This window comes from Dendrobates tinctorius, unplaced genomic scaffold (assembly GCF_039654945.1).
Source record: "Dendrobates tinctorius isolate UK_male_01 unplaced genomic scaffold, ASM3965494v1 ptg000014l, whole genome shotgun sequence".
NCBI lineage: Eukaryota > Metazoa > Chordata > Amphibia > Anura > Dendrobatidae > Dendrobates > Dendrobates tinctorius.
In genome coordinates, this window is record NW_027361682.1 from 5,318,372 (window position 1) to 5,344,267 (window position 25,896).

Consider the following 25,896-nt stretch of genomic DNA (forward strand, 5'->3'; position numbering starts at 1 on the left):
AATACAATTGGTTAGCACAAGATCATGGTCGGATAACACCTTATCCCAGCACGTTCACTTTTCACTATTGTTACATTTTCTAGTGTACCTGAGTTACTATGCAGCAAGCAAAATGATATCACTAGATCGTGAGTCCTAGTTGGAGCCTTAGTCCACACACAGCACAGATCAAGGCAAGACATTAGGGGAACGGGGTTGGGTATTTTTCATATTGTGTCAGTGCATTTTTCTATGAGGAGTTGAGGAGCACTTTACTGTATTGAGGAGCACTGTGGGAGCTTCATACTGTATTGAGGGACACTTAGGCAGCATGATATTGTCGGTGGGGCACAGTGGTGTCCTCATACTGTTTTTGTGGGCACTGTGGGGTCATAATACTATATTGTGGCAGTTTGGTTGAATAAAAATATGTTGTGGCCCCATTGATGGCCTCAAACTGCATTAGGAGACACTGTGAAGGCATCAAATTTTATGAAGGGGGCATTATACTTCATTGGTGTTACTGTGGTACAATGAATAGGGGCAATGTGGGTGCATTATACCGTATGGAGCACTATAACAGCCTCACACTGCACTGAAAGCACTGTGGAGGCATCCTACTTTATTGGGGGCACTCTGGGAACATCACTGACAGTTTCTGTTGGCAGATTATTATGTGTTTGGGGAGAACAGTGAAAGCATCATACTGTGTGCAGAAATCAACTGTGGGAACATTATACTGTGCATGTGATACTATACAAAATATTTGGGGGAATTCATCCTACTGGATTGGGGGAGTCACACTTTTTGAATGCTACAGAAAAACTGTACTTGGTTGGACACTAAGGAGCTATTCTAGGGGAAGTTTTTTGTGTATATGCTACAACTCAATACCCTCTTCCCTACCTTTACAAATTGGGAAATATGCACTTCTTTCACTGCAACTACATGCCAATACCCCACCAAATTCTGTAAGTGTGTTTTTTGGGGGGAAGGTGGGGACAATTAGGACTGTTTCTATGGAACCAAAAGTTTTCTAGGCATGCCCCGGGTCTCATCTAATTAACAGATCCCTCTATTAACCGAGACAAACTTGTTGCTAGATGTCTGTCTTGGGAACTGACCTGAACATGTATAGCAACATCTCTTTATGGCCAATATCAAACAGGACCCAACAGCCCTTTTAAGCTGAAGTTGTGCAGTATATACAAATGTTATTTGTACAGTTTATATATTTAGGGGTACTATTTGGATAGTAATTGCTTTTCAATAACCAAAGGACATTGGGAATGTTATACATTTTCTAATAGTCATTGTTGATGTGACATTTTTTCTTGTAAGTGTTCTATGGCGTCTATCAATGTGTGATTTCTCTGTAAAACATTTCCCACATTGTCAACATGAGAGTGCCTTTTCCCCTGTGTGAATTCTCTGATGGCTAACAAGATTTGTTTTTTGACTAAAACATTTCCCACATTCTGAACATGAAAATGGCTTCTCCCCTGTGTGAATTCTCTGATGTGTAATAAAATTTGTTTTCCGATTAAAACATTTCCCACATTCTGAACATGAAAATGGCTTCTCCCCTGTGTGAATTTTCTGATGCCTAACAAGATATGATTTCTCTATGAAACATTTTTTACATTCTGAACATGAAAATGGCTTCTCCCCTGTGTGAATTCTCTGATGTGTAACAAGTTGTGATTTCTGATTAAAACATTTCCCACATTCTGAACATGAAAATGGTGTCTCCCCTGTGTGAATCTTCTGATGTGTAATAAAATTTGTTTTCCGATTAAAACATTTCCCACATTCTGAACATGTAAATGGCTTCTTCCCTGTGTGAATTTTCTGATGTTTAACAAGATATGATTTCTCTATGAAACATTTTTTACATTCTGAACATGAAAATGGCTTCTCCCCTGTGTGAATTCTCTGATGGGTAATGTAATTTATTTTCCGATTAAAACATTTCCCACATTCTGAACATGAAAATAACTTCCCCTCTGTGTGAATTTTCTGATGTTTAGCAAGATACGATTTCTCTATAAAACATTTCCCACATTCTGAACATGAAAATGGCTTCTCACCTGTGTGACTTTTTTGATGTGTAACAAAACTTGTTTTACGATTAAAGCTTTTCCCACATTCTGAACATGAAAATGGCATTTTTCCTGCGTGAATTCTTTGATGGGTGACAACATTTTTTTTATGATTAAAGCATTTCCCGCATTCTGAGCAAGAAAATGGCTTTTCCCCTTTGTGAATACTCTGATGTGTAACAAGATGTGATTTCTCTGTAAACCCTTTCCCACATTCTGGACATACATATGGCTTCTCCACTGTGTGACTTTTCTGATGTGTAACAAGATGCGATTTCTTTAGAAAACATTTCCCACATTCTGAGCATGAACATGTTTTCTCCCTTATGTGACTTTTGTTTTGCATTTTGGTTTTTGATGGTGCGCACAAAAGGACTTGTTGTAAAGGATCAGATGACAGACTTTTTCTGAGAAGGTTTTGATGGGTATCTATCATAATGGCATGTTCTTCACTTATATCTGATGTGATACCATAATCATCTGCTGCAAGATGTGAAAATGCGAGATGCTTGTCTGAGCTCCTGGTCCAGTCATCTGCCAAGAACAAAAGAGATTTGATTATTTTTTTAATAACACTGCATTGAAATTATATTTATAACATTTTTATGCAAAGTGCGATACAATTCAATTATCAACTGAATAAGACTGTAAATCACAAAGCAGGGCTGTGCGTTTTAAAATTTTCACTTTTCATAAGCTCCTGTTTCACTGTGCCTGTCACCAATAATTCCAGTTTTATGTTCAGAAGAGACTCATAAAGGGGCCTCCAAGTCAGTGCTATTAGGTGATGAAAGCTTAAAACTACATGGTTATATGTGACAACTTCTATTCACACCCCCACAACACAAAGGCAGTGGCCAATGGGTTTTTCATGGTAGTCAAGGCCTGCTGAAGACAACCGTGGCTGCCATCTTTGTTCTCCTATGTTCTCGCCTGTAGCTGAGCTTCATACGAGAGCTTCTATATACTGCATCACAATTATATTGCATTACATAATATAAGAGATCAAATGCTTGCAGGTTCAAGTCAACTAAAAAATAAACAAAGTTATAAAAAATATTTTAAAAAAACATGTAAAAGTTCAAATCGCCGCCTTTTTGACGATTTTTAATAGAGAAACAAAAAATAAGCATATTTAGTAACACCACATCCATAAAAGTCTGATCCATAAAAATATTATGGGTAATTAACCCATATTGTAAATGCTGTAAGGAGAAAAAAAAACAAGTATCACAATATTTGATATATTTTTTTTCGTTGCCACAAATTCCTACAAATTTTCAATAAAAATTAATCGAAATGTTTTAGTTACCCAAAAAAGAATTTAGTAAAAATTTCAGATTGCCTTAGAATAAAACAGGTCCTCACACAGGTTCATCGACGGAAAAAAAAAGTTACAGTAAGTTTCTCAGAAAATGATGGCAACAAATCAAATAAAAAAATTCAGATTTTTTTTCCAACACACCAAAAAAAAAATGTACTTTTGGTATCAATGTGATTGTACTGACCCTCCCTGGAAATCATGTTGCCACGTTAAATTTTCTCGCAAAAAATAGTGTCAGAATCAGGGTTTTTTTTGCCATTTTACCACACTTTTATATTTTCACCTTTTCCAGGTATATTGTCACAGGGTTGCCGTGACAGAAGACCGCAGCGTCTGATTGCTCTTAGTTGGGGCTGAGAAGAAGCACTTCTCTTTAATTTTAATGGTGTTCATTCCTTTTGGCAGAACAGAGGTTTATAGGCCATGTTGGAAATCGCTGTGCTCTGCAGCTGAGCTCGGTTAGCCACTCCTTTCCCCTTTATAATCTGGTCTGTTACTAATCCTTGTCAGAGCTAGCATTTGCAGCCTGGCTTCTGGTGGGTGAAGAGTTCTTATGAGGAGGAGAGTTGGAGGAGTTATCTGTGACTGCTGCTTGTTTTGTATGTGTTGTAATTCCATATCCTTCTCTATTTTGGTTTATTCCCCTACCTCCATGCCTGGGGGCATTCCTCTGTTACATGTGAGTCAATATTTTGTATCTCCTCTCCCAATGTTGCACAGGTGGCCCGCTAATCTACATGGTTTCTCTTCCAGCCAACCATGTAACTGCTTCAGTCAATCACTGAGGGCAGCGACGACTAATGCATCTCTCATGTGACCAGAGATTGGCTGCAGCAATCACATGTTCATATGGCCAGAACAGAATATGTGGAGGTCAACCTGTGTGGAAATAAAAAATGAACGATCTCAGTTTTGGCCATTTAAAGTTTGCAGCTAAAATGAGTTAAACAAAAACAAAAAAAAAACGCTTTTTTACACTATTTTTTTAATCATCATTTTTATTCATTAAATGTCTGAGTATGTACATGTAATGTAGTGTATTAATATACTAACCTACCGCTGCTTTCAACGGTGTCCTCAGCAGTTCTTCACCTCTTCTCAGTGACGTCACGGCAAATGCAACTAGCCGGCTCATTTTACGCTCTATGTGTGAGACGAATATCTCTTTACAATGACAGCCTGTGAAGACTATGAAGACTTGTACTGATACTCCATAGGCTTACGTTGTAAAAGTCACTTCTGGGTCCTGTAGAATGCAGCATGCCCTGGACAGTCTAGAGTGGTGACGTCAAGGAGGAGAACGGTACCGGACACCGGAGAAAGCAGCAGGTGAGTAAATTAATACACCAAACACTATGTAGTGACCCAGTCCAGAGTGTGTCTGTCCCTTTAAGTAATACTGAATTGTGAGTAGCTTCTGTACACTACTGCTCACTCTCTAACTGGCTCTCTACATTATTTGTGAGCTGTAATTCTCCATTTCTAGTCACCTTCATTTTAGATGCAATGCATTTCTCGTTTGCTGTGTTCTGTCGCCATCTAATGGTGAAAATGTACAATGACTGAATTATTGTTTTTGTAAGGACCTGAGATGTGAATTCGGTCTCCTATTGGCCAGCTCCTAGTGACATCGTCAATAGGAGGAGCTGTTTTTCCAGGCAAGTCTAGAATGTTCTGTAGTCTGAGGAATGCCTTCAGGGAGAGCAGAACACACGAGGAGGATGTTTTTACCTCAAGATCTCCTGCAGGCATAAAAGCCTGATTTCCCTCTAACCTGTACAGACTTCATTCTATTGCTGACAGGATTCACCACATGTAAAGTATTGCTGACAGGATTCACCACATCTATAGAATTGCTGACAGGATTCACCACATGTAAAGTCTTTATGACATAATTCACCACAGTTTCTACATTCACCTATAAGTACTTGTGCACATGCCGTGACACACTGTGGAGATAACCCCAAGTACAGGTCTGTAACCGCTAATTGCTGCATCTACCTCCCTCTGTAAAATCCGAAAATACATTGTCCAGTGCTCTTAAAGCTCCAGACCCCAATCATATCTCAGCATCTAAGTGTGAACTGTAATTGCTGTGGACTACCCATGAAAGACTGTTTCTTATTTGTTACAAGTTATAATTCCCGCTCCTGCTGAAGTAAAAGCAACTGTTATCCCCGAGACCGGTTTGTGTCATAATTCCTTCTGCTGCGGACACCGTGTGCGGGTGGATAGCAGGGAACCTTGGGCCTAGTCATTACAAGGCTGAAAAAATGGCATCACGAACAGGATTTATTCCTCTGTGCCTGTTTACTGTTACTGCACTACAAGACCCAGCACTGCTCATTAACCTCTATCTTGCTAGTGAATACTGCTAAATACCGCTTGCTGCTGATGCTTGTATTTGTGCATGAAGTCAAGAACTGTGATCCTTGTGTTTCTCATGGCTAGACGATGCCTGCATGTTTTGCACCCACTTTGACCGACTTCTGCAACAGCTTCTCTCCACTCTTGCCTCCCAAGTTATACAGATAAGTGCAAATTCTCACTTCCAGCAGTGATATATTCAAGAGGGGAAGTGTTGTGAATTCTCTTAATCTGACTTCTGAGTCGGTGCTCCCTCTTGGGGTTACTGCGGGTAGTGGAGCTGGCCGGGTTGACAGAAGTCTGCCACCTGACGACGATGATTAGACGTCAGGGATTACTGACTGGGAGGATATAAGTGAGCTGGCTTCCCTCAGTTGCTGCTGGTGATTGTAGTGAAATCTCCACCAGGGGAAGCTGGTGAGGGAAGAGAGGTTACACACTAGAACAGCAACACTGAGCAACAGCACAGGTGTGACAGGTAACGAGAGAGAATGGTCAGACCAACCGAGTCAGAAACTATCAGGAGCAGACGTACCAGAAGGAGCAGCAATACAGGTAGTCAAAATACCAAGCCGAGGGTCAGAGAGCCAAAACATGAGCACTGTGTCAAAAAACGTGAGGTGAAATACGTGGTTGGGGTCCAAGCCGGGGACTCAAATGCCAGAGAGGGAATGTAGCAGCAAAGACGAATACCAAGAAACGGGGTCAGAGATCAGTCCGGGTCATACACGTGGATACCAGTCAAAGGCAGGAGGATCACCAAGGTACAAGGGTCAGAAGCTCTAAACTGGAAGCTTGAGCTATCACTAACACTGGTCAGCAGGCTGTGAGAGACTGAAATAGCCCCGCTAGCTCCAGAACAAGGCTGAGGAGATTAACCCCCGCATGACCAGTCCAGAGTGATGGCAGCAGAAAATAAACTCCGGACTGGACCATGACAGTACCCCTCTCTCAATGGTGGGCCACTGGACCCCCAGGTTTCCCTGGATGACGAGCGTGAAAGGCCTGGAGCAACCAATCTGCATGGACCGAACGCGCCGGCACCCATGACCGATCCTCGGGACCGTACCCTTTCCAGTGGACCAAGTACTGAAGTGAACGGCGGAGCATACGAGAATCCACCACCTGCTCCACCTCGTACCCTTGTCTGGCCATCTACCATAACAGACAGGGAGACTCATCAGAGAAGGGCACCGACGGCTTTAGAAGCGCCTTATGGAACACAATAGGGATCCGCAATGACGGAGGCAAACGCAGGCGAAAGGCCACAGGATTAATCACCTCTAAAATTTCATATGGGCCAATATACTTGGTACCCAACTTAGCAGAGGGAATTCTCAACCTTATGTTTTTGGTGGATAGCCATACCTTATCCCCCACCTGATAAGCCGGCCACACAGAGCGTCGTTTATCCGCAAAAAAAATGTATTTGCTCTGAGCTTCCCCAATGTTCCCCTGAACCTCCCTCCAGACCTCCCCCAACCGCAAAAAGGCAGAATCAGCCCCTGGACACTCCGAATCCGGCCGGGAAAATTCCCCAAAATGAGGGTGAAACCCATAGTTGCAGAAGAAAGGAGAAGCACCAGTAGACTGATTGATACGATTATTGAAAGCGAATCCCGCTATAGGTATCACTGAGCACCAATCATCCTGTCTGGACGTGACAAGACACCGTAGAATCTGCTCCAAAGACTGATTGGTTCTTTCAGTCTGACCATTGGTCTCGGGATGGTAGGCCGATGAAAAGGTCAGACTGATGCCCAGCCTTTTACAAAAAGCCCTCCAGAATTTTGCCACAAATTTCACCCCTCTATCAGACACCACACTGACAGGCACACCATGCAACCGGATCACATGCTCAATGAATATTTTAGATAGAGTCTCAACATTAGGAAGGCCCGTTAATGGTACAAAATGTGCTTGTTTACTGAACCTATCCACAACTACCCAGATCACGGTTTTGCCATTAGAGGGGGGGGAGGTCAGTGATAAAATCCATGGACAGATGAGTCCATGGTCTATCTGGAACTGGCAGTGGCACCAATTCCCCGGCCGGCCGGTTGTGGGAGGCTTTAGCGCGGGCACAAATTTCACAGGAGGACACAAAGCCAGTGACGTCAGAAGTCAACGAGGGCCACCAGAACAGTCTAGTGATGGCTTTACGAGTGGCCGAGATTCCAGGATGCCCACTCAGAGCCGAGTCGTGGAACTCCCAAAGCACCCTTAACCGATACTGGACAGGCACAAAGAGCTTATTTTCAGGTATGGATGACGGAGCAAGAGATTGGGCCTCACGAATCTCCTGCTCCAATCTTGAGGACACCACAGCCACCACCACCCCGCGCTGAAGAATGGAGGAAGGACGCTCAGGGGGTGATACTGGATCTAGGCTGCGAGACAAGGCATCCGCCTTCACATTCTTGGAACCTGGCCTGAAAGTGATGGAAAACTGAAATCGGGAAAAAAAAGTGACCACCTTGCCTGTCTCGGAGTCAGACGTTTGGCGGGCTCGATGTAAGACAGGTTCTTGTGATCTGTAATGACAGTGATATGATGGACTGCCCCTTCCAAAAAATGCCTCCATTCTTCAAAAGCTAATTTAATGGCCAGAGGAAAGTAGAGGCTGGTTATTGATAATGTAGTGAAACCTCCATCAGGGGGAGCTGGTGAGGGAAGCGAGGTTACACACTAGAGCAGCAACAGTGAGCAACAGTACAGGTGTGACAGGTAACGAGAGAGAATGGTCAGACGAACTGAGTCAGAAACTATCAGGAACAAACGTACCAGAAGGAGCAGCAATACACGTAGTCAAAATATCAAGCCGAGGGTCAGAGAGCCAAAACATAAGCACAGTGTCCAAAAACGTGAGGCGAAATAAATGGTCGGGGTACAAGCCGGGGAGTCAAATGCCAGAGAGGGAACGTAGCAGCAAAGACGAATACCAAGAGACAGGGTCAGAGATCAGTCCGGGTCATACACGTGGATACCAGCCAAAGGCAGAAGGATCACCAAGGTACAAGGGTCAGAGGCTCTAAACTGGAAGCATAAGATATCACTAACACTGGTCAGCAGGCTGTGAGAGACTGAAATAGCCCCGCTAGCTCCAGAACGAGGCTGAGGAGATTAATCCCCGCATGACCAGTCCAGAGTGAAGGCAGCAGAAAATAAACTCCGGACTGGACCATGACAGTGATTAGTTTCTTCGTGTGCATTTTGAGGTCTGCTGTCTCCTGCCTGATCCTGCATTTTTCAGTTAAGTTGTCCATTTACTAATCCTTTGCATCTGATCTGGTTTTGCCTCTTTCTACTTTGCTCTGAGGGTTCAGCGTGCTCCCTGCTGGGGCAATGCTGGACCCCGCTCCACATGTTACAGCTTGTGTCAGTTTCTTCAGTCCCCTATAATATTAGTCTCTTTTGCTTTGTTGCCAGTTCACACCAGAATGCTGAAATAGTGGGGGAGAGGTCATGAGACCTCAGTGTTTTTTGCACATCAGACGTGTTAGATTTTTTAGGGTTTTTGCGTGATTGCAGACAGTGTCTTTCCTTTCCTATCCTATCTAGACAGTTTGGGCCCCATCAATTTGCTCAGTCTATTTTCTGTCTGTGTTTGTGCCTCATCTTGTCTCACCAACAATATATGTTTGGGGGCTATCTATTTCTTTGGGGTTCTACTCTGGGGCGGTCCTTACTAAATGGAATGATGATGCCCTAGCAGCTCTTTCGGAAAGGTCTGGCAGAAACCGTAAAAAATGATATGGTGGGATTTCCTGTCCCCTCTAGTCTTAATGACTCTATGTCATTAGCCATTCAAATTGATCAACGTTTATGTGAACGTAAAACTACGCGAGAGGTGGTGCTGCCTTTCGAACAAACTTCTGAACCCATGCAATGTGATAGGGTTTTATCTAGGGCGCAACGTCAAGAGTTTAGTGGGGACGCATCTCATACTGTTTCTGTCTGCCCTAAGCGGGAAAAACGTTTTGCACACTCATTTGTGGTGGGCAGTGTACAGCCTAAGTTCCTTTTGGCAGTTACCTTGATCTGCTCCTTGTCTACATTTTCTGCTAAGGCTTTTGTTGATTCAGGAGCAGCTTTGAATCTGATGGATAGGTATGAGCGATATTGCCCAATATCGTATCGGAATTCCGATTTCCGATATTAGAAAATATCTGATATTAGAATTTCCGATATCAATGCAAGTCAATGGGAGAAAAAAAGTCAGAATTACAAAATGACCACTACAGTGCTATATAATGGATAAAATGGAGGGGATACACCTCAGGATAATGGGGAAGGAGTTTGCAGAGGCAGAGGAGCAAAAAAATCGCTAGAAAAATGCACAGAGCGAAAGCTGTAGCAGGAAAACTGGTCGCCATCTTCGTAACAGCTGTGTTTTTTCTTTGGGTTAGGATTAGTTGGGGTAGGGTTAGAGTTTATGGTTAGTAGGGTAAGGGTTAGGGTTAGGGGTTAGTTAGGGTTATGGTTAGGGTAAGGGGTTAGTTAGGGTTAGGGGTTATGGTTATGATTAGTAGGGTTAGGGTTAGTAGGGTTAGGATTAGTAGGGTTATGGTTAGGGGTTAAGGTTAGGGTAAGGGTTAGTGGTTAGGGTTAGTTAGGGTTAGTAGTAAGGGTTAAGGGTTAGGGATAGTTAGGGTTAGGGTTAGTGATTTTACATTATTAAAATAAAACTGCCGGTGGTGGTGTCAATATGCCCTTTGACTGACATGTGTCCGCGTTCAGCTCACCTTGCTTTGCAGGGAGTTTCCAGGAGCACCACATGGAGGAATGGATACACTCCCTTTAAACCATGCTTAGTCTTCTTCTGCTGATTATATTACTGTTATTCATTAATTCTGCATATTGATATTCTGCTTTTGGTTCATGTACATCTGCTCCTACTGCTTCCTAAACCTCCGTCTATGGTTATTCTGCTATTGGCTGGTCGCAGAATGTCCCAAACTCAGAGGAAATACGCAGAAGTAATAGTAGGCACAGGATCTTGAGAGAACCAGCTGGTGAGTCTGGAACCCGTATAGGCAGCAGAAATCAGCATAAGAGCCAATGGAACTAACGGGCACCAGCTGACGTTACCGGAGCCCGTTAACTAAGCAGGAGGTACCTGTGCCAGAATGCACTACCAAGGACCAGCAGACATTACTGTAACTCAGATACCACAAAGCAGGGACCTAAGCCATTGACTCTACTGAGAACCAGCTGACGTTACTGGAACCCAGATAAGCAGCAGAAGGTAAAAGTGCCAGTGGCTGTACTGGGCAACAGCTGACATTACTGTAGCCCGGATACCACAATGTAGTAGTGACATAAGCCAAAAGCACTGCCAAGAAGCCCAAAAACCCCCCACAAAGACACAAGTTCAAGAGCAAAAAGAAAGAAGTCCGGGGACATCTCCATCTGTCTTCTTGTCTTGGGTCTTCTGCATCTGTCTTCCTGTCTTGGGTCTACCGGAGTAATGTCTTCTTGGCAGAAGGTGCAAGAGCCACATTTGCCCCCGCAACCCGGACACAGTCTTCTTTACTCCGCAGTTGCAGCAGGGGAGGAGCAGGGCCTACTGACACTGTCGAGACCAGCCTTGAGCGCCAGGTCCCGGAGTCCACGTAGGGGGCTCCTACAATGCCGACACCACGGATAACAGCAAACTGAGCCGGAATGATGTACGGCGGGGGCGTGGAACAGTGTGGCGGACACAACCGTGTAACGGAGAGCGTTGTCGAAACACGGTTTGGAGCAGGAGGTACCCGTGCCCTTGGGCACTCCTGAGAACCAGCTGGCGATGCTGGAACTCGGTTTACCCCTCTGGGGAGGCACCTGTGTCCGCACTTCGCTGCCAGGAAACAGCCGGCGTGGCTGGATCCCGCCTCTTGTGCTTCTGCCTATAGGTGTTTGGTATCCGTTTTTCCACTTTTGTCTAACGAGGTACAGCTGGTGGTACTGTTGCCCAGAAACACAGCATGTTGTGAAAGTGGGAGTCACGGAAATGGGCACTAGCTGGCGGTACTAGAGCCCAGAAACACGGCATGCTGTGAAAGTGGCAGTCACGGAAATGGGCACTAGTTGGCGGTACTAGAGCCCAGAAACACGGCATGCTGTGAAAGTGGCAGTCACGGAAATGGGCACTAGTTGGCGGTACTAGAGCCCAGAAACACGGCATGCTGTGAAAGTGGCAGTCACAGAAATGGGCACTAGCTGGCGGTACTAGAGCCCAGAAACACGGCATGCTGTGAAATCAGCAGTGACGGAAATGGGCATTGCTGGCAGTACTAGAGCCCAGAAACACGGCATGCTGTGAAAGTGGCAGTCACAGAAATGGGCACTAGCTGGCGGTACTAGAGCCCAGAAACACGGCATGCTGTGAAAGTGGCAGTCACAGAAATGGGCACTAGCTGGCGGTACTAGAGCCCAGAAACATGGCATGCTGTGAAATCAGCAGTGACGGAAATGGGCACTAGCTGGCGGTACTAGAGCCCATGGAAAACAGTATGAGGTGAAAGAGTCAGTCACAGAACCAGGTGCTAGATGTTGGTAGCAGAGGCCAGAGCACAGGCATAACAGATGATGCTGTGTACAACATATGCACATGACAGAGCATGCATACTGCTACCAACCATGCATGTAACCTGTCTACTCTGGCTCAGGGCAGCAAAAGTCACCAGAAATCCAAGCCTGGTTCATTTTTACGAATGTAAGCCGGTCCACATTTGCAGCGGATAGTCTGGTACGTTGGTCTGTTAGTACATTGCCAGCTGCCCTAAAGACACGTTCAGAAATCACACTGGCACCAGGACAAGCCAGGACCTCCAAGGCATACTGGCTAAGTTCGGGCCATGTATCCAACTTGGAGACCCAAAACTTGAAGGGGGCAGATCCATCCTAAAGCACATTGACAGTGGTGGAGAGGTATTGTGCCACCATGTCACGGTAACGTTACCTCCTCGTGCGTTGCACTGTCTGTGCTGATGGTGCCCGAACTGTTTGCGGGTTCAGAAACCGTTGGAACAGGTTGGGTATACTGAACCTGTCAGTAGCAGATGTACTGCTTCTGCTATCAGCTTCTGAACGGATTCCGCTGGGCCCAGAACGCACTGAGGTGCCTGCTAGTGCACGCGCATCACTGCTATGTGGTGGAAAAGAGTACATGAGTGAATTAACCAGTGCGTCTTGGTACGGCCTCTTTCACACTTCAGTTTTTTGCATCAGTTCAAATCCGCCAAAAAGTCAGACAAGCGGATCCGTTATCAACTGATGTGAACGGATGGCACAGGATCCGCTTTCAGACGGATCCTGAAAATTACGAAATTTAAAGGAACCGCTGGGAGGGAGAGGGAGAGGGAGAGGGAGAGGGAGAGAGAGAGAGAGAGAGAGAGAGAAAGAGAGAGTTTTTTTTTTTTGTCCGGCACCCAGAAAGAATTTCGGGTTAAATTAGTGTCTGGAGGATCCGCCAGAGAAAAAACGTTGCAAGCTCCGTTTTGAAATCTTTGAGGATGGTGACGGACAGCAACTTTTGGCGGATCCTCAAAAAAAACGGATGCAACGGACAGCAATCCGTCACAATCCGCCATTAATGGAAATCAATGGGGAAAAAAAACGGATCCTCAAAAGAAAATTGAGGATCCGTTTTTTTCAAAACCTGGCGGATTGTGACTGATTGTAAAAAACTGAAGTGTGAAAGAGGCCTACTCCTGCATTTTACGCGCCCGGTTCAACGGTGTAATTAGGCTTTGAAGGCTGTCCCGGTAACATGGATCTAAGAGGGTGGCCTCCCAGTAGTCATTTGTGTGGAGAATACGAGCCACACGTGGGTCGTTTCTCAGACACTGCAGCATGAAGTCACTCATGTGCTGAAGGCTGCCAACTGGCCATGCATCGCTGTCACCAGCGGGAGGAATGTGCTCTAGCTGCTCTGCATCACCCCATCCACGCTCTATCTGGTGACTAGGACTGGGATGAAACTGAATGGGAGGAGACACAGATTAGATATTAGAAAAAACTTTTTGACAGTTAGAGTGATCAATGAGTGGAACAGGCTGCCACGAGAAGTGGTGAGTTCTCCTTCAATGGAAGTCTTCAAACAGAGGCTGGACAGACATCTGACTGGGATGATTTAGCGAATCCTGCTTTGAGCAGGGGGTTGGACCAGATGGCCTAGGAGGTCCCTTCCAACTCTACGATTCTATGATTCTATGACTACTAGTAGAGCGCTGTGTACTTTCCTCCTCTGGCTCATCCTCATAGTCCTCCTCATCCTCCTCGCTTGCTGTGTCCTGCCTGGACCTTTGTGAGGCACCCACAGAGCTTTGTACCAACCGGGCCAATGAAGATTGCCTGGTTGGTGCAAGTGTCTCATCATACTCCTCCCCCTCCAGAGAAACCTCATCCCTTAGTCCTTTAAGTGATGATTCTATAAGGCATATAAGGGGAATAGTCAGGCTGAGTAGGGCAGCATCCGCGCTCACCATCAGAGTGGAGTCCTCGAAGCACTTCAAAATGGATGCCCACTCTGTGGTTGTAAAGTGGGAGGGCTGAGATGTGTGTCGCCTACTTTGCGCCTGATGCAGCTGCAACTCCATAATTGCAGGTTGCTGCTCACACAACCTCCGCAGCATATGCAAAGTCGAATTCCACCTGGTGGGGAGGTCAACAATGATGCGGTGCTCGGGCAGGCCCAATCTGCGCTGCATGGCTGAAAGGCTCCATGCAGCCATGCTTGAACGCCACAAATGAGAGCACTCGTATCTGACTTTGTGCAGCAGCTCCTCAAGGTCAGGACAGTTCCTAAGGAAACTCTGCACCACCAAGTTTAGTGCATGGAATGTGAGTCAGACCACCTAGACCCAGAGCTGCGACCAGGTTTCGGCCGTTGTCACACACCACCATACCTGGCTGGAAGTTGAGCGGCGCAAGCCACATGTCGCTCTGCTCCTTGAGCGTGTTCCACAGCTCGGTTGCTGTGTGGCTAACATCACCCAGATAAACCAATTTCAACAAGGCCTGCTGATGTTTGTCCGATGCAGTGCTGAAATCGGTTGTTGTGGTACGTCTGGGTGCAAGCGAGTATGACGAGGAGTATGAGGAGGAGTCAATTTGTTCGGAGGAGAGGCCTGCAATCCGTGGAGTTGGCAGGACCCGCGCACTTGCACTGTCTACTTCAGTTTCAGGCTCAACTACATTTACCCAATGGGCGGTGATGGAAATGTAGCGTCCCTGGCCATGCTGACTGGTCCACGCGTCGGTGGTCAGGTGGACCTTGCTACTAACTGCATTTTGTAGCGCATGCTTAATTTTACGCTCCACATGCTGTTGCAGGGCGGGGACGGCTTGCCTGCTGAAGTAGAAGCAGCTGGGAACGCTGTATTGTGGGATTGCAAACCCCAACATATCGATAAAGGCTGGCTTGCTCACCAACCAGAATGGTAGCATTTCCACTGCAAGCAGTTTGGCAATGCGAGAATTCATGCCCTGTGCTCGTGGGTGGTTTGCCGAGTACGGGCGCCTTTTCTCCCACACCTGTGTGACAGATGGCTGCACACTGGATTGGGAGTGTGAGGATGCCAGCGATTGGGATGCTGATGCTGACAAAGTACAGACAGTGTGCCACCGTACAACACTGCCTGCAGATGCACCCTGGCATTCTGGCGAGGAAGCGGGAGCAGCTGTTTGTGAGCTGGAGTAAGAGGTGGCCACTGTGGCTGAAGAGGTGGAAGGTGGGGAACCAGCTTCAGGTGGCGAATCATCTTGGGTGAGATGCTGCCACTCCACAGGGTGCCTCTTCCTGACATGCGTCAACATATTGGTGGTATTAAGGTTGCTGACGTTCTTCCCTCTCCGCACAGTTTGTCGACAAAGCTTGCATCTGACTACTGTAACGTCATCTGCAACTTGGTTGAAAAAGGCCCATGCACCACAACTCTTGGGCGCACCCCTTGTGTTCTTTAAAAGAGCCCTGCTCCTAACGGGTGCTGAAGTTGAGGGAGCCGACAACCAATTTTTCCCTCTTCCTCTCCCACGCTGCACCACACCTGCAAGCTCTTCCTCTGAACTATCCCCACTTGCTTGTTGCCCCTCAGCATGCCATGATGGGTCAAGGACCTCGTCATCCAATACACTTTCGTCAGCAGAAACTGGCAGCTGAGTTTATCATCATCTGCTGACTGGGGTCTGGTCACTGTGGGCACTGGCTCACCCTCCAATTCTTCCTCAGACGCACACAGTGGTTGCGCATCTGTGCACACTACCTCTTCTTCAGCGGCAGGAATGCTGTCTGGCTGGCACACAGATTCCAAGCCAACAGATTCTGAGAAGAGGATAAAGGTTGGCTCCTGGCCCTCTGAATGTCTGGGCAATTTAGTGGGCGGTGAAGAAGCAGATGGGTGCTGCTCTTCAGTGGCCTGATCCGATGTGGTGGAGAGGTCCTGGGAGGATGCTGCGCTCATTGAGGTGGATGCTTCAGCTGCCATCCAACCAACAGCGGTTTCTACTTGATCTTCTCTTATCAGCCTATGGCCCTGCGCTCCTAACAAGCTGCGCATAAATGACTGCTGCCGGGTGAAAGTAGGTGCTGAGTGACTTGGGCCTGCTGCTTGCTCTGGATGTGCACCATGTCTAGCTGCTGATGCACCTCTTCCGCGGCCGCCGCGGGGACGTCCCTTACTCCCTGCCTTCTTCATCTCTATCGATGGATTCAGAATGGCAAGAAAGTAATTATTAGGGATTAGTGTGCTTATTCCTGTAGGACTACAAACAGGTACTGTATAAGAAACACTAATGGCACTGTATGATGGTGTGTCTGCTACACTTTATTTGAATCTAGTGTGGCCTACACAAAGAGTAACGTGTGTTTGTGGTGTTGGTGTACTGTACACGTTACGGTCAGATGTCACAGCGCAGTAAATGACACTGCTGCGATACCAAAAAAAAATAAGGATTCTCCGGGACTGGGCCAGGTGCTGTGTGGCACCAGCCACAGAGGTTGTTTGGGTCCCTCACAGCACAATCCCCAGGGCTGTGGAGTCGGAGTCGTGGAGTCGGAGCTCATTTTGGTGTAGTCGGAGTCGGTATAAAATGGACCGACTCCGACAATATATAATAAATTGGTTACAGTAGTTCAATGCAGAATGTGCTGAATATTTTTTCATAGGAATTTGGGAAAGTTATGAAATGTCCTATAAAATGCCTGTTCTATTCCTGATCTAAGGCTACATTCACACACAGCGTTTTTCCTGCGTTTTTTGAGGATATGTTTTTCAGTTGCAAAAGCAGATCAGCTTTTTAAAAAACCGCATCACCTGAAAGGTTTTTGAGCTCATAGATGTTTTCAATAGCAAAAGCAGATTAGAAATCTGCTCTATATATCCATTTATCCATATCTGTATCCATATCATATCTGTACCAAAAAGAATGAAAGCCGGATAGCACACAGACTAACACTCCTTTTTTTAAGCACTAGTCAGGGACACCTCATAGCTGCCCAAAAGGACGCCCAGGACAGGCATTGCTCGTCTTCAGTAACACATCAACATCAATTGATAGTTGGCATAAATAGACTGCATTCATCACCACATCTTCTTAAGGTGCAGGCTTTATTTTCAAGTGTAGGGGTGTGCAGTATGAGGTTCTGCAGCAGCTGAGGTGTGCAGTATGAAATTCTGCGGAACAGCATGAGGTTCTGCCCCCCCTAGGTTTGATCCTGGCTACGCCCATGGTGTGAATGTAGCCTGAGGATCTAGGCTTTGTCTTAGCTGAGATAAGTCATAGTGTGTGTGTATATGTATATATAGTACAGACCAAAAGTTTGGACACACCTTCTCATTCAAAGAGTTTTCGTTCTTTTCATGACTATGAAAGTTGTAGATTCACTCTGAAGGCATCAAAACTATGAATTAACACATGTGGAATTATATAATTAACAAAAAAGTGTGAAACAACTGAAAATATGTCTTATATTCTAGGTTCTTCAAAGTAGCCACATTTTGCTTTGATTACTGCTTTGCACACTCTTGGCATTCTCTTGATGAGCTTCAAGAGGTAGTCACCGGAAATGGTTTTCACTTCACAGGTGTGCCCTGTCAGGTTTAATAAGTGGGATTTCTTGCCTTATAAATGGGGTTGGGACCATCAGTTGTGTTGTACAGAAGTCTGGTGGATACACAGCTGATAGTCCTACTGAATAGACTGTTAGAATTTGTATTATGGCAAGAAAAAAGCAGCTGAGTAAAGAAAAACGAGTGGCCAACATTACTTTAAGAAATGAAGGTCAGTCAGTCCGAAAAATTGGGATAACTTTGAAAGTGTCCCCAAGTGCAGTGGCAAAAACCATCAAGCGCTACAAAGAAACTGGCTCACATGAGGACCGCCCCAGGAAATGAAGACCAAGAGTCACCTCTGCTGCGGAGGATAAGTTCATCCGAGTCACCAGCCTCAGAAATCGCAGGTTAACAGCAGCTCAGATTAGAGACCAGGTCAATGCCACACAGAGTTCTAGCTGCAGACACATGTCTACAACAACTGTTAAGAGGAGACTTTGTGCAGCAGGCCTTCATGGTAAAATAGCTGCTAGGAAACCACTTCTAAGGACAGGCAACAAGCAGAAGAGACTTGTATGGGCTAGAGAACACAAGGAATGGACAATAGACCAGTGGAAATCTGTGCTTTGGTCTGATGAGACCAAATTTGAGATCTTTGGTTCCAACCACCGTGTCTTTGTGCGACGCAGAAAAGGTGAATGTACGGACTCTACATGCCTGGTTCCCACCGTGAAGCATGGAGGAGGAGATGTGATGGTGTGCGGGTGCTTTGCTGGTGACACTGTTGGGGATTTATTCAAGATTGAAGGCATACTGAACCAGCATGGCTACCACAGCATCTTGCAGCGGCATGCTATTCCATCCGGTTTGCGTTTAGTTGGACCATCATTTATTTTTCAACAGGACAATGACCCCAAACACACCTCCAGGCTGTGTAAGGGCTATTTGACCAAGAAGGAGAGTGATGGGGTGCTACGCCAGATGACCTGGCCTCCACAGTCACCAGACCTGAACCCAATCGAGATGGTTTGGGGTGAGCTGGACCGCAGAGTGAAGGCAAAAGGGCCAACAAGTGCAAACCATCTCTGGGAACTCCTTCAAGACTGTTGGAAGACCATTTCCGGTGACTACCTCTTGAAGCTCATCAAGAGAATGCCAAGAGTGTGCAAAGCAGTAATCAAAGCAAAAGGTGGCTACTCTGAAGAACCTAGAATATAAGACATATTTTCAGTTGTTTCACACTTTTTCGTTAATTATATAATTCCACATTTGTTAATTCATAGTTTTGATGCCTTCAGAGTGAATCTACAATTTTCATTGTCATGAAAATAAAGAAAACTCTTTGAATGAGAAGGTGTGTCCAAACTTTTGGTCTGTACTGTATATATAAGACCAAAAGTTTGGACACACCTTCTCATTCAAAGAGTTTTCTTTATTTTCATGACTATGAAAATTGTAGATTCACTCTGAAGGCATCAAAAATAGGAATTAACACATGTGGAATTATATAATAAACAAAAAAGTGTGAAACAACTGAAAATACTGTGTCTTATATTGTAGGTTCTTCAAAGTAGCCACCTTTTGCTTTGATTACTGCTTTGCACACTCTTGGCATTCTCTTGATGTGTTAATTCATAGTTTTGATGCCTTCAGAGTGAATCTACAATTTTCATAGTCATGAAAATAAAGAAAACTTTTTGAATGAGGTGTGTCCAAACTTTTGGTTTGTAATGTATATATGTAATCGATATTATACAGTGTATTACATATTTACAATTTATTACAGTTTTTTGTGTTCTAAAGTTGTATTCCAATAAATAGATATTATGTTCTGCCTAAATATCTTGATTATTGGATCATAAAAATGATTAAATGTTTGATGTTCACATTGTACTACAATAAATTTTTCACTTAAATATAAGCAATATATGTAGGAGTCGGAGTAATGGAGTCGGAGTTGGAGTCGGTGTAAGGGAAATTGAGGAGTCAGAGTCGCAGGTTTGGCTTACCGACTCCACAGCCCTGCTATATAGTGTTTAACTTTAACCTCAATAGATGCTGTGAGGTAAAGTAACACTTACAGGGGCACTGAGAGTGAATTTACTGGTGAAAAATTTGGGGGTGCGCGATAGAACAGGCCGCACTAGGGGTCCTGCAGTCTGATGTGACTACAAAAACTGACCTAGTGGGTGCTGCACTCCCCAAAAAAAAGCACTCAGGTGGTCTGGATTGGGGGGGGAGATTCGGGGGGGAACCCCTCACTGAAAAATCCCTATATAGCGTTCTCCAAAATGTACTGGATGGTGAAGCTACATTTTTAGGAAAAGATAGGGGAAGGGGATTTAAGGGATGAAAAGAAAAGGCTGTGAAAAGGCAGTGAGACACATACCACACAGTGCTGCAGCAAGAGGAGCTGCAGCAGCTGCAGTGAATGTGCTCTGCACTGTCTCACTAAGCACCTGACTGAGAGCCTGCACAGCACAAAAAATGAAACTGAGCGGGGTCAGTGAGGAAAAAGACTGCTTCTGTAACACACAGGGGCTGCTACAGTCGCTGAAAAACAATTTCTATCGCTATTAGATCCAAGATCTCTCCCTATCTCCAACAGCAACCTATCCCTATCTGCTTTCACAGTAGAGTGAGGCTAAAATGGCAGGCGCAGCCTTTTATACTGCCTGATCACACCATCCAGCCAGCCAATCGCAGCGCAGCCCCTTAGCTAGCAAGTTTGGACGCCTCCTACCAAGCTTAGGGGAGTTACACAATGTTGTCAGCAATTCTTCAGCTCCTGATTGGCTCCACGGAGCGCTCAGAGGCTGAAGGATTATGGGATTTCCGATGTGAAAAAAATATCGGAAATCGGAATTCCGATATAACAAATATCGGGCCGATTTCCGATATTTCAATATCGGAAAGCTCATCCCTACTGATGGATTTTGAATTTGCCAAACGTTGTGGTTTTCCCATGGTGCTCCTGCGGACCCCTATTCCTTTGAGGGAGATTGATGCTACCCCTTTGGCGGAGAATAAACCCCAGTTTTGGACCCATGTGATAATAATGCAGGTTGTCCCGGACGACCAAGAGAATTGTAAATTTTTGGTGTTGCACAATTTACATGATATTATTGTACTGGGTTTTCCTTGGTTGCAAACCCATAATCCTGTTTTGGATTGGAAATCCACAGTTTCTACATTCACCTATAAGTACTTGTGCACATTCCGTGACACGCTGTGGAGATAACCCCAAGTGCAGGTCTGTAACCTCTAATTGCTGCATCTACCTCCCTCTGTAAAATACCAAAAGACATTGTCCAGTGCTCTTAAAGCTCCAGACCCCAATCACATCTCGGCATCTAAGTGTGAACTGTAATTGCCATGGACTACCCATGAGAGTCTGGTCCTTATTTGTTCCAAGTTATAATTCCCATTCCTGCTGAAGTAAAAGCAACTGTTCTCCCCGAGACCGGTGTGTGTCATAATTCCTTCAGCTGCGGACACTGTGTGGGGGTGGATAGCAGGGAACATTCGGCCTGGTCATTACATTACTTCTGGGCCCTGCAGAATGCAGCATGCCCTGGACAGTCTACAGAGTGGTGACGTCAAGGAGGAGAACGGTACTGGGCACCGGACAAAGCTGCAGTAGGCGAGTAAATTAATACACCAATACTACATTTAAAAAACTTAATGTGAGTGCTTTAAAAAAAAACCTCTATGTGAACATATTCTACTAAATTCAACATGTAATTCTACAACCTCTCTGCATTTAGTGGTCACTACTCACCTGTGCCGTTATCTGTAGGAATCTCCTCTTTACACTGCTCATCACCCCTCATATATGTCTCTGTAGTATTAATATGGGGCAGATCTTCACCCTGAAAGAAAGATTGTAAAAGTCACTGACAGAGAAAGACAATCAGCTCTAATCAGCTGTGTATCTACAGGGAGGCAGAGGGGCTGATTGCCCCAGGCCCCGTGCTCTCAGGGGCCCACCTGGAGCTACACTACTATTACTGCAATGGCGTGCGCAGAGCGCTCATACAGTTACATTCTGCGGCAGAGCAGAGAGACTCGATCTCCTTGCACTGCCACCCGGCCACCATGGCGCCCTTGAGCAGGAAGTCATCCAAGTTTAACTGTATCGGCTGGATGCTGATACAGTTCAAAGCAATGCTGAGACAAGGAGTGGATACACTCCCTCTCCCATCATTCCCCCTCTGCGTCTGACATCAATGATGCAGACACTGATAGCGGACGCGATGACGTCAGTACATAGCACCCTCTGTGCTGAAATGAGTGGCGCTCTGAGCAGCGTGGGAATGAGGAGAAGAGGTGACTGGTGAGTATTGCATTTTTTTTATGGGGAGTGCATGCAGGGCGGCTAATAATGAGGGCAATCTGGCTTGTTTCTCCAGGCCCGAGGCTCTGGGGGGGCCCCTGGACAGATTGCCCTCATATGCGGCGGGCAGGGAGTGATCCCAGCAGCTCTGTTGCCTACCAGAGAAAATAGCAGCAGAGCCGAGCTGCAGGGATCCATCCTACTTCCTGCCCGGTGCCCACGCTTCCTGTCTCTGACACAGACAGCAGCGCCGCTGGATGACATTGCTGGATGACGTCATCATTCAGCAGCCCCTGTGCTAGAAAGAGGAAGCAGCCGGAGGCGGTGATGCTGTGGGAGAGCGTGCGGACAGGTGAGAGGTGCTGTGTGTGTGGTTTTTTTTTTTGGATGTGTGTTGTGTGTGTGTAGAGATGAGTGATGGTGGTGTGTGTGTGTGCGTGCATGAGTAGTGTATTCTTGTTAATTTTCTTATTCACAGAGCCCTCTTTTATTACATAGTCCCCTCTCTTTTTAGATACAAAATGACTGCTGATCGAGGAGCCGGTGACCAGACTACCAGTCCATCAGCTCCTCCATTAGAAAGGAAGCTTTCCCATGCTCCATCAGCCATCATTGCATTATACAGCTAACAAGACAGGACCGTATGTAATAAAAAACAGGGCTCTATAAAATCCAATATGTAAAGGACGGTACTGTAAATAACAAGAGAGGGCACTGTATAAAGGTCAGCAATATACATAATAAAGGAGACTATGTAATATATATACACATGTATGTGTGGCGCATATATATATATATATATATATATATATACACTCACTGGCCACTTTATTAGGTACACCTGTCCAACTGTGTGTTAAGACTTAATTTCTAATCAGCCAATCACATGACGGCCACTCAGTGCATTTAGGCATGTAGACATGGTCAAGACAATCTCCTGCATTTCAAACCGAGCATCAGTATGGGGAAGAAAGGTGATTTGAGTGCCTTTGAACGTGGCATGATTGTTGGTGCCAGAAGGGCTGGTCTGAGAATTTCAGAAACTGCTGATCTACTGGGATTTTCACGCACAACCATCTCTAGGGTTTACAGAGAATGGTCCGAAAAAGAAAAAAAAACCAGTGAGCGGCAGTTCTGTGGCCGGAAATGCCTTGTTGATGCCAGAGGTCAGAGGAGAATGGGCAGACTGGTTCGAGCTGATAGAAAGGCAACAGTGACTCAAATTGCCACCCGTTACAACCAAGGTAGGCAGAAGAGCATCTCTGAACGCACAGTGCGTCGAACTTTGAGGCAGATGGGCTACAGCAGCAGAAGACCACACTGGGTACCACTCCTCTCAGCTAAGAACAGGAAACTGAGGCTACAATTTGCACAAGCTCATCGAAATTGGACAGTAGAAGATTGGAAAAACGTTGCCTGGTCTGATGAGTCTCGATTTCTGCTGCGACATTCGGATGGTAGGGTCAGAATTTGGCGTAAACAACATGAAAGCATGGATCCATCCTGCCTTGTATCAACGGTTCAGGCTGGTGGTGGTGGTGTCATGGTGTGGGGAATTTTTTCTTGGCACTCTTTGGGCCCCTTGGTACCAATTGAGCATCGTTGCAACGCCACAGCCTACCTGAGTATTGTTGCTGACCATGTCCATCCCTTTATGACCACAATGTACCCAACATCTGATGGCTACTTTCAGCAGGATAATGCGCCATGTCATAAAGCTCGAATCATCTCAGATTGGTTTCTTGAACATGACAATGAGTTCACTGTACTCAAATGGCCTCCTCAGTCACCAGATCTCAATCCAATAGAGCATCTTTGGGATGTGGTGGAACGGGAGATTCGCATCAGGGATGTGCAGCCGACAAATCTGCGCCAACTGTGTGATGCCATCATGTCAATATGGTCCAAAATCTCTGAGGAATGCTTCCAGCACCTTGTTGAATCTCTGCCACGAAGAATTGAGGCAGTTCTGAAGGCAAAAGGGGGTCCAACCCCTTACTAGCATGGTGTACCTAATAAAGTGGCCAGTGAGTGTATATATATATATTCTAGAGGTTTGTTTTGCCATCTAGCACGCACACAGTAGGTGCAGTAATAACGACAGATACACCAGTATTGGGGTATATTAGCAGGATAAGGAGTTTGTGCAGGTGCTGGAAATGTAGAAGTAAAATATGTATTTGTTGTAATCTCTGTATCTGAGTAACTAGCTGGAGAAGTTATCATGTTGGTCTGGGCCAGATGGAAAAGACGTGTAAAGTGAATGACTCCATGAGAAGGAAGTCACCTGTAAATTGCTATATATAACTGTACTGTAATCTCCTATATGTTCCGCAGGACTTATATCTACTACTATATGGTCACTATATGGCGGTCATATCAGTGTTGGTCTTTGTATAGAGATTTTTATTCGTAACAGCGTGGTCATCTGCTGGGGTTCTCTTACATCCACTATTAGGGTGCGCCACTATAGTTGTAATCAGGGTTACCTACCGTAGTTAGGGACTGAAGTTTCGCCCCTCCTAAACCAAAACACTAGCTATGCCTCTGGCTCTAATCCGGTCATCTTTACCGTTATCATTACACAAGTATGAAACTTACTGATGGATAAAACAAAACTGAAAACAAGACCTTCACAGCTTCTACACAGCATAGGGGAGATCTCATGACACCTTCTCTCCATCTACCTGATGATCCTGAGGAACATTGGGATCTTCTTGTTTACAGTCCTGTGGAAGAAGAGGACGGGGACATCTCTCTGGTGTTGTCCTCTCACTGGTTAGAACTGGAGGAAACACATACAGGGACTGAATTCATTCTTTACATACAGATAATTATAGGCCGTGTGTATTTAGTCCTGCCTATTACCTGGTGATGTGAGGGGCTGGGGAACCTCCATCATGACGTCCTTGTACAGATCTTTGTGTCCTTCTATATACTCCCACTCCTCCATGGAGAAATAGACGGTGACATCCTGACACCTTATAGGAACCTGACACATACAATGATACCGTCATCCCCCGATCCCTCCATAGCGTTACTGTATAATGTCCCAGCATTCCCAGCAGTGTCACCTCTCCAGTCAGCAGCTCAATCATCTTGTAGGTGAGTTCTAGGATCTTCTGGTCATTGATGTCCTCATGTATCAGGGGGTGATGTGGAGGTCCTGTGATTGGGCTCAGGGGTCTTCCCCATCCCTCAGACACAGGGGCCTGACAGCGCCCCCTAGAGGTCTTCACTACTGTATAATCCTGGTTATGGAGAGACACATTAATAAATCTCACTACAGACATTTCCAGAGTCCTCACCTCTCCAGTTCTGTCCGTCTGTTATTCCCATAGATAAGAATGATGTAATGTGACGTCATCAGAATCTCTCACCTCTCCAGTAAGCCGGAAGAGGATCTCTAGGGTGAGGTGTAATATCCTCTCCGCCATCTTGTCCCTGTCCCTCTCCATCCTTGTAGGGTCACTCAGGAGAATTCTCTTATATAGAAGATCTCCACTGAGAGGATCCGATATTGTAGGGACCTGAATGGGGAGAAGATGACGATGTAACATCATAAAGATCCCATGTAATAATACAATGAGATAATTATTACTGACAAGGAGAACGTCGGAGGGGAGACATGATGGGGAATCTCCACAGACCTCTGGTAGAGGCTAAATCCTAGTCTGCTAAGCTGAAGGACCTGTGCTGACATCATGCCCATGTGACCATGTGACGCTTGGGGGCGGGGCCTCCTCCAGT

General features: G+C 45.6%; 1 protein-coding gene across 1 annotated transcript; it reads right to left on the reverse strand.

Moving 5' to 3' along the window:
- Window positions 1-25,844, reverse strand: LOC141073809 (uncharacterized). The gene is made up of 7 exons (XM_073561257.1): window positions 25,752-25,844; window positions 25,527-25,676; window positions 25,221-25,397; window positions 25,015-25,138; window positions 24,834-24,931; window positions 21,592-21,682; window positions 1-2,615 (listed from the first exon to the last, which is right to left on the reverse strand). The coding sequence occupies exons 2-7, from the start codon at window positions 25,602-25,604 to the stop codon at window positions 1,375-1,377; spliced, it is 1,809 nt and encodes a 602-aa protein (XP_073417358.1). The 5' UTR covers window positions 25,605-25,676; window positions 25,752-25,844; the 3' UTR covers window positions 1-1,374.
- Between the last annotated feature and the right edge of the window lie 52 nt (window positions 25,845-25,896).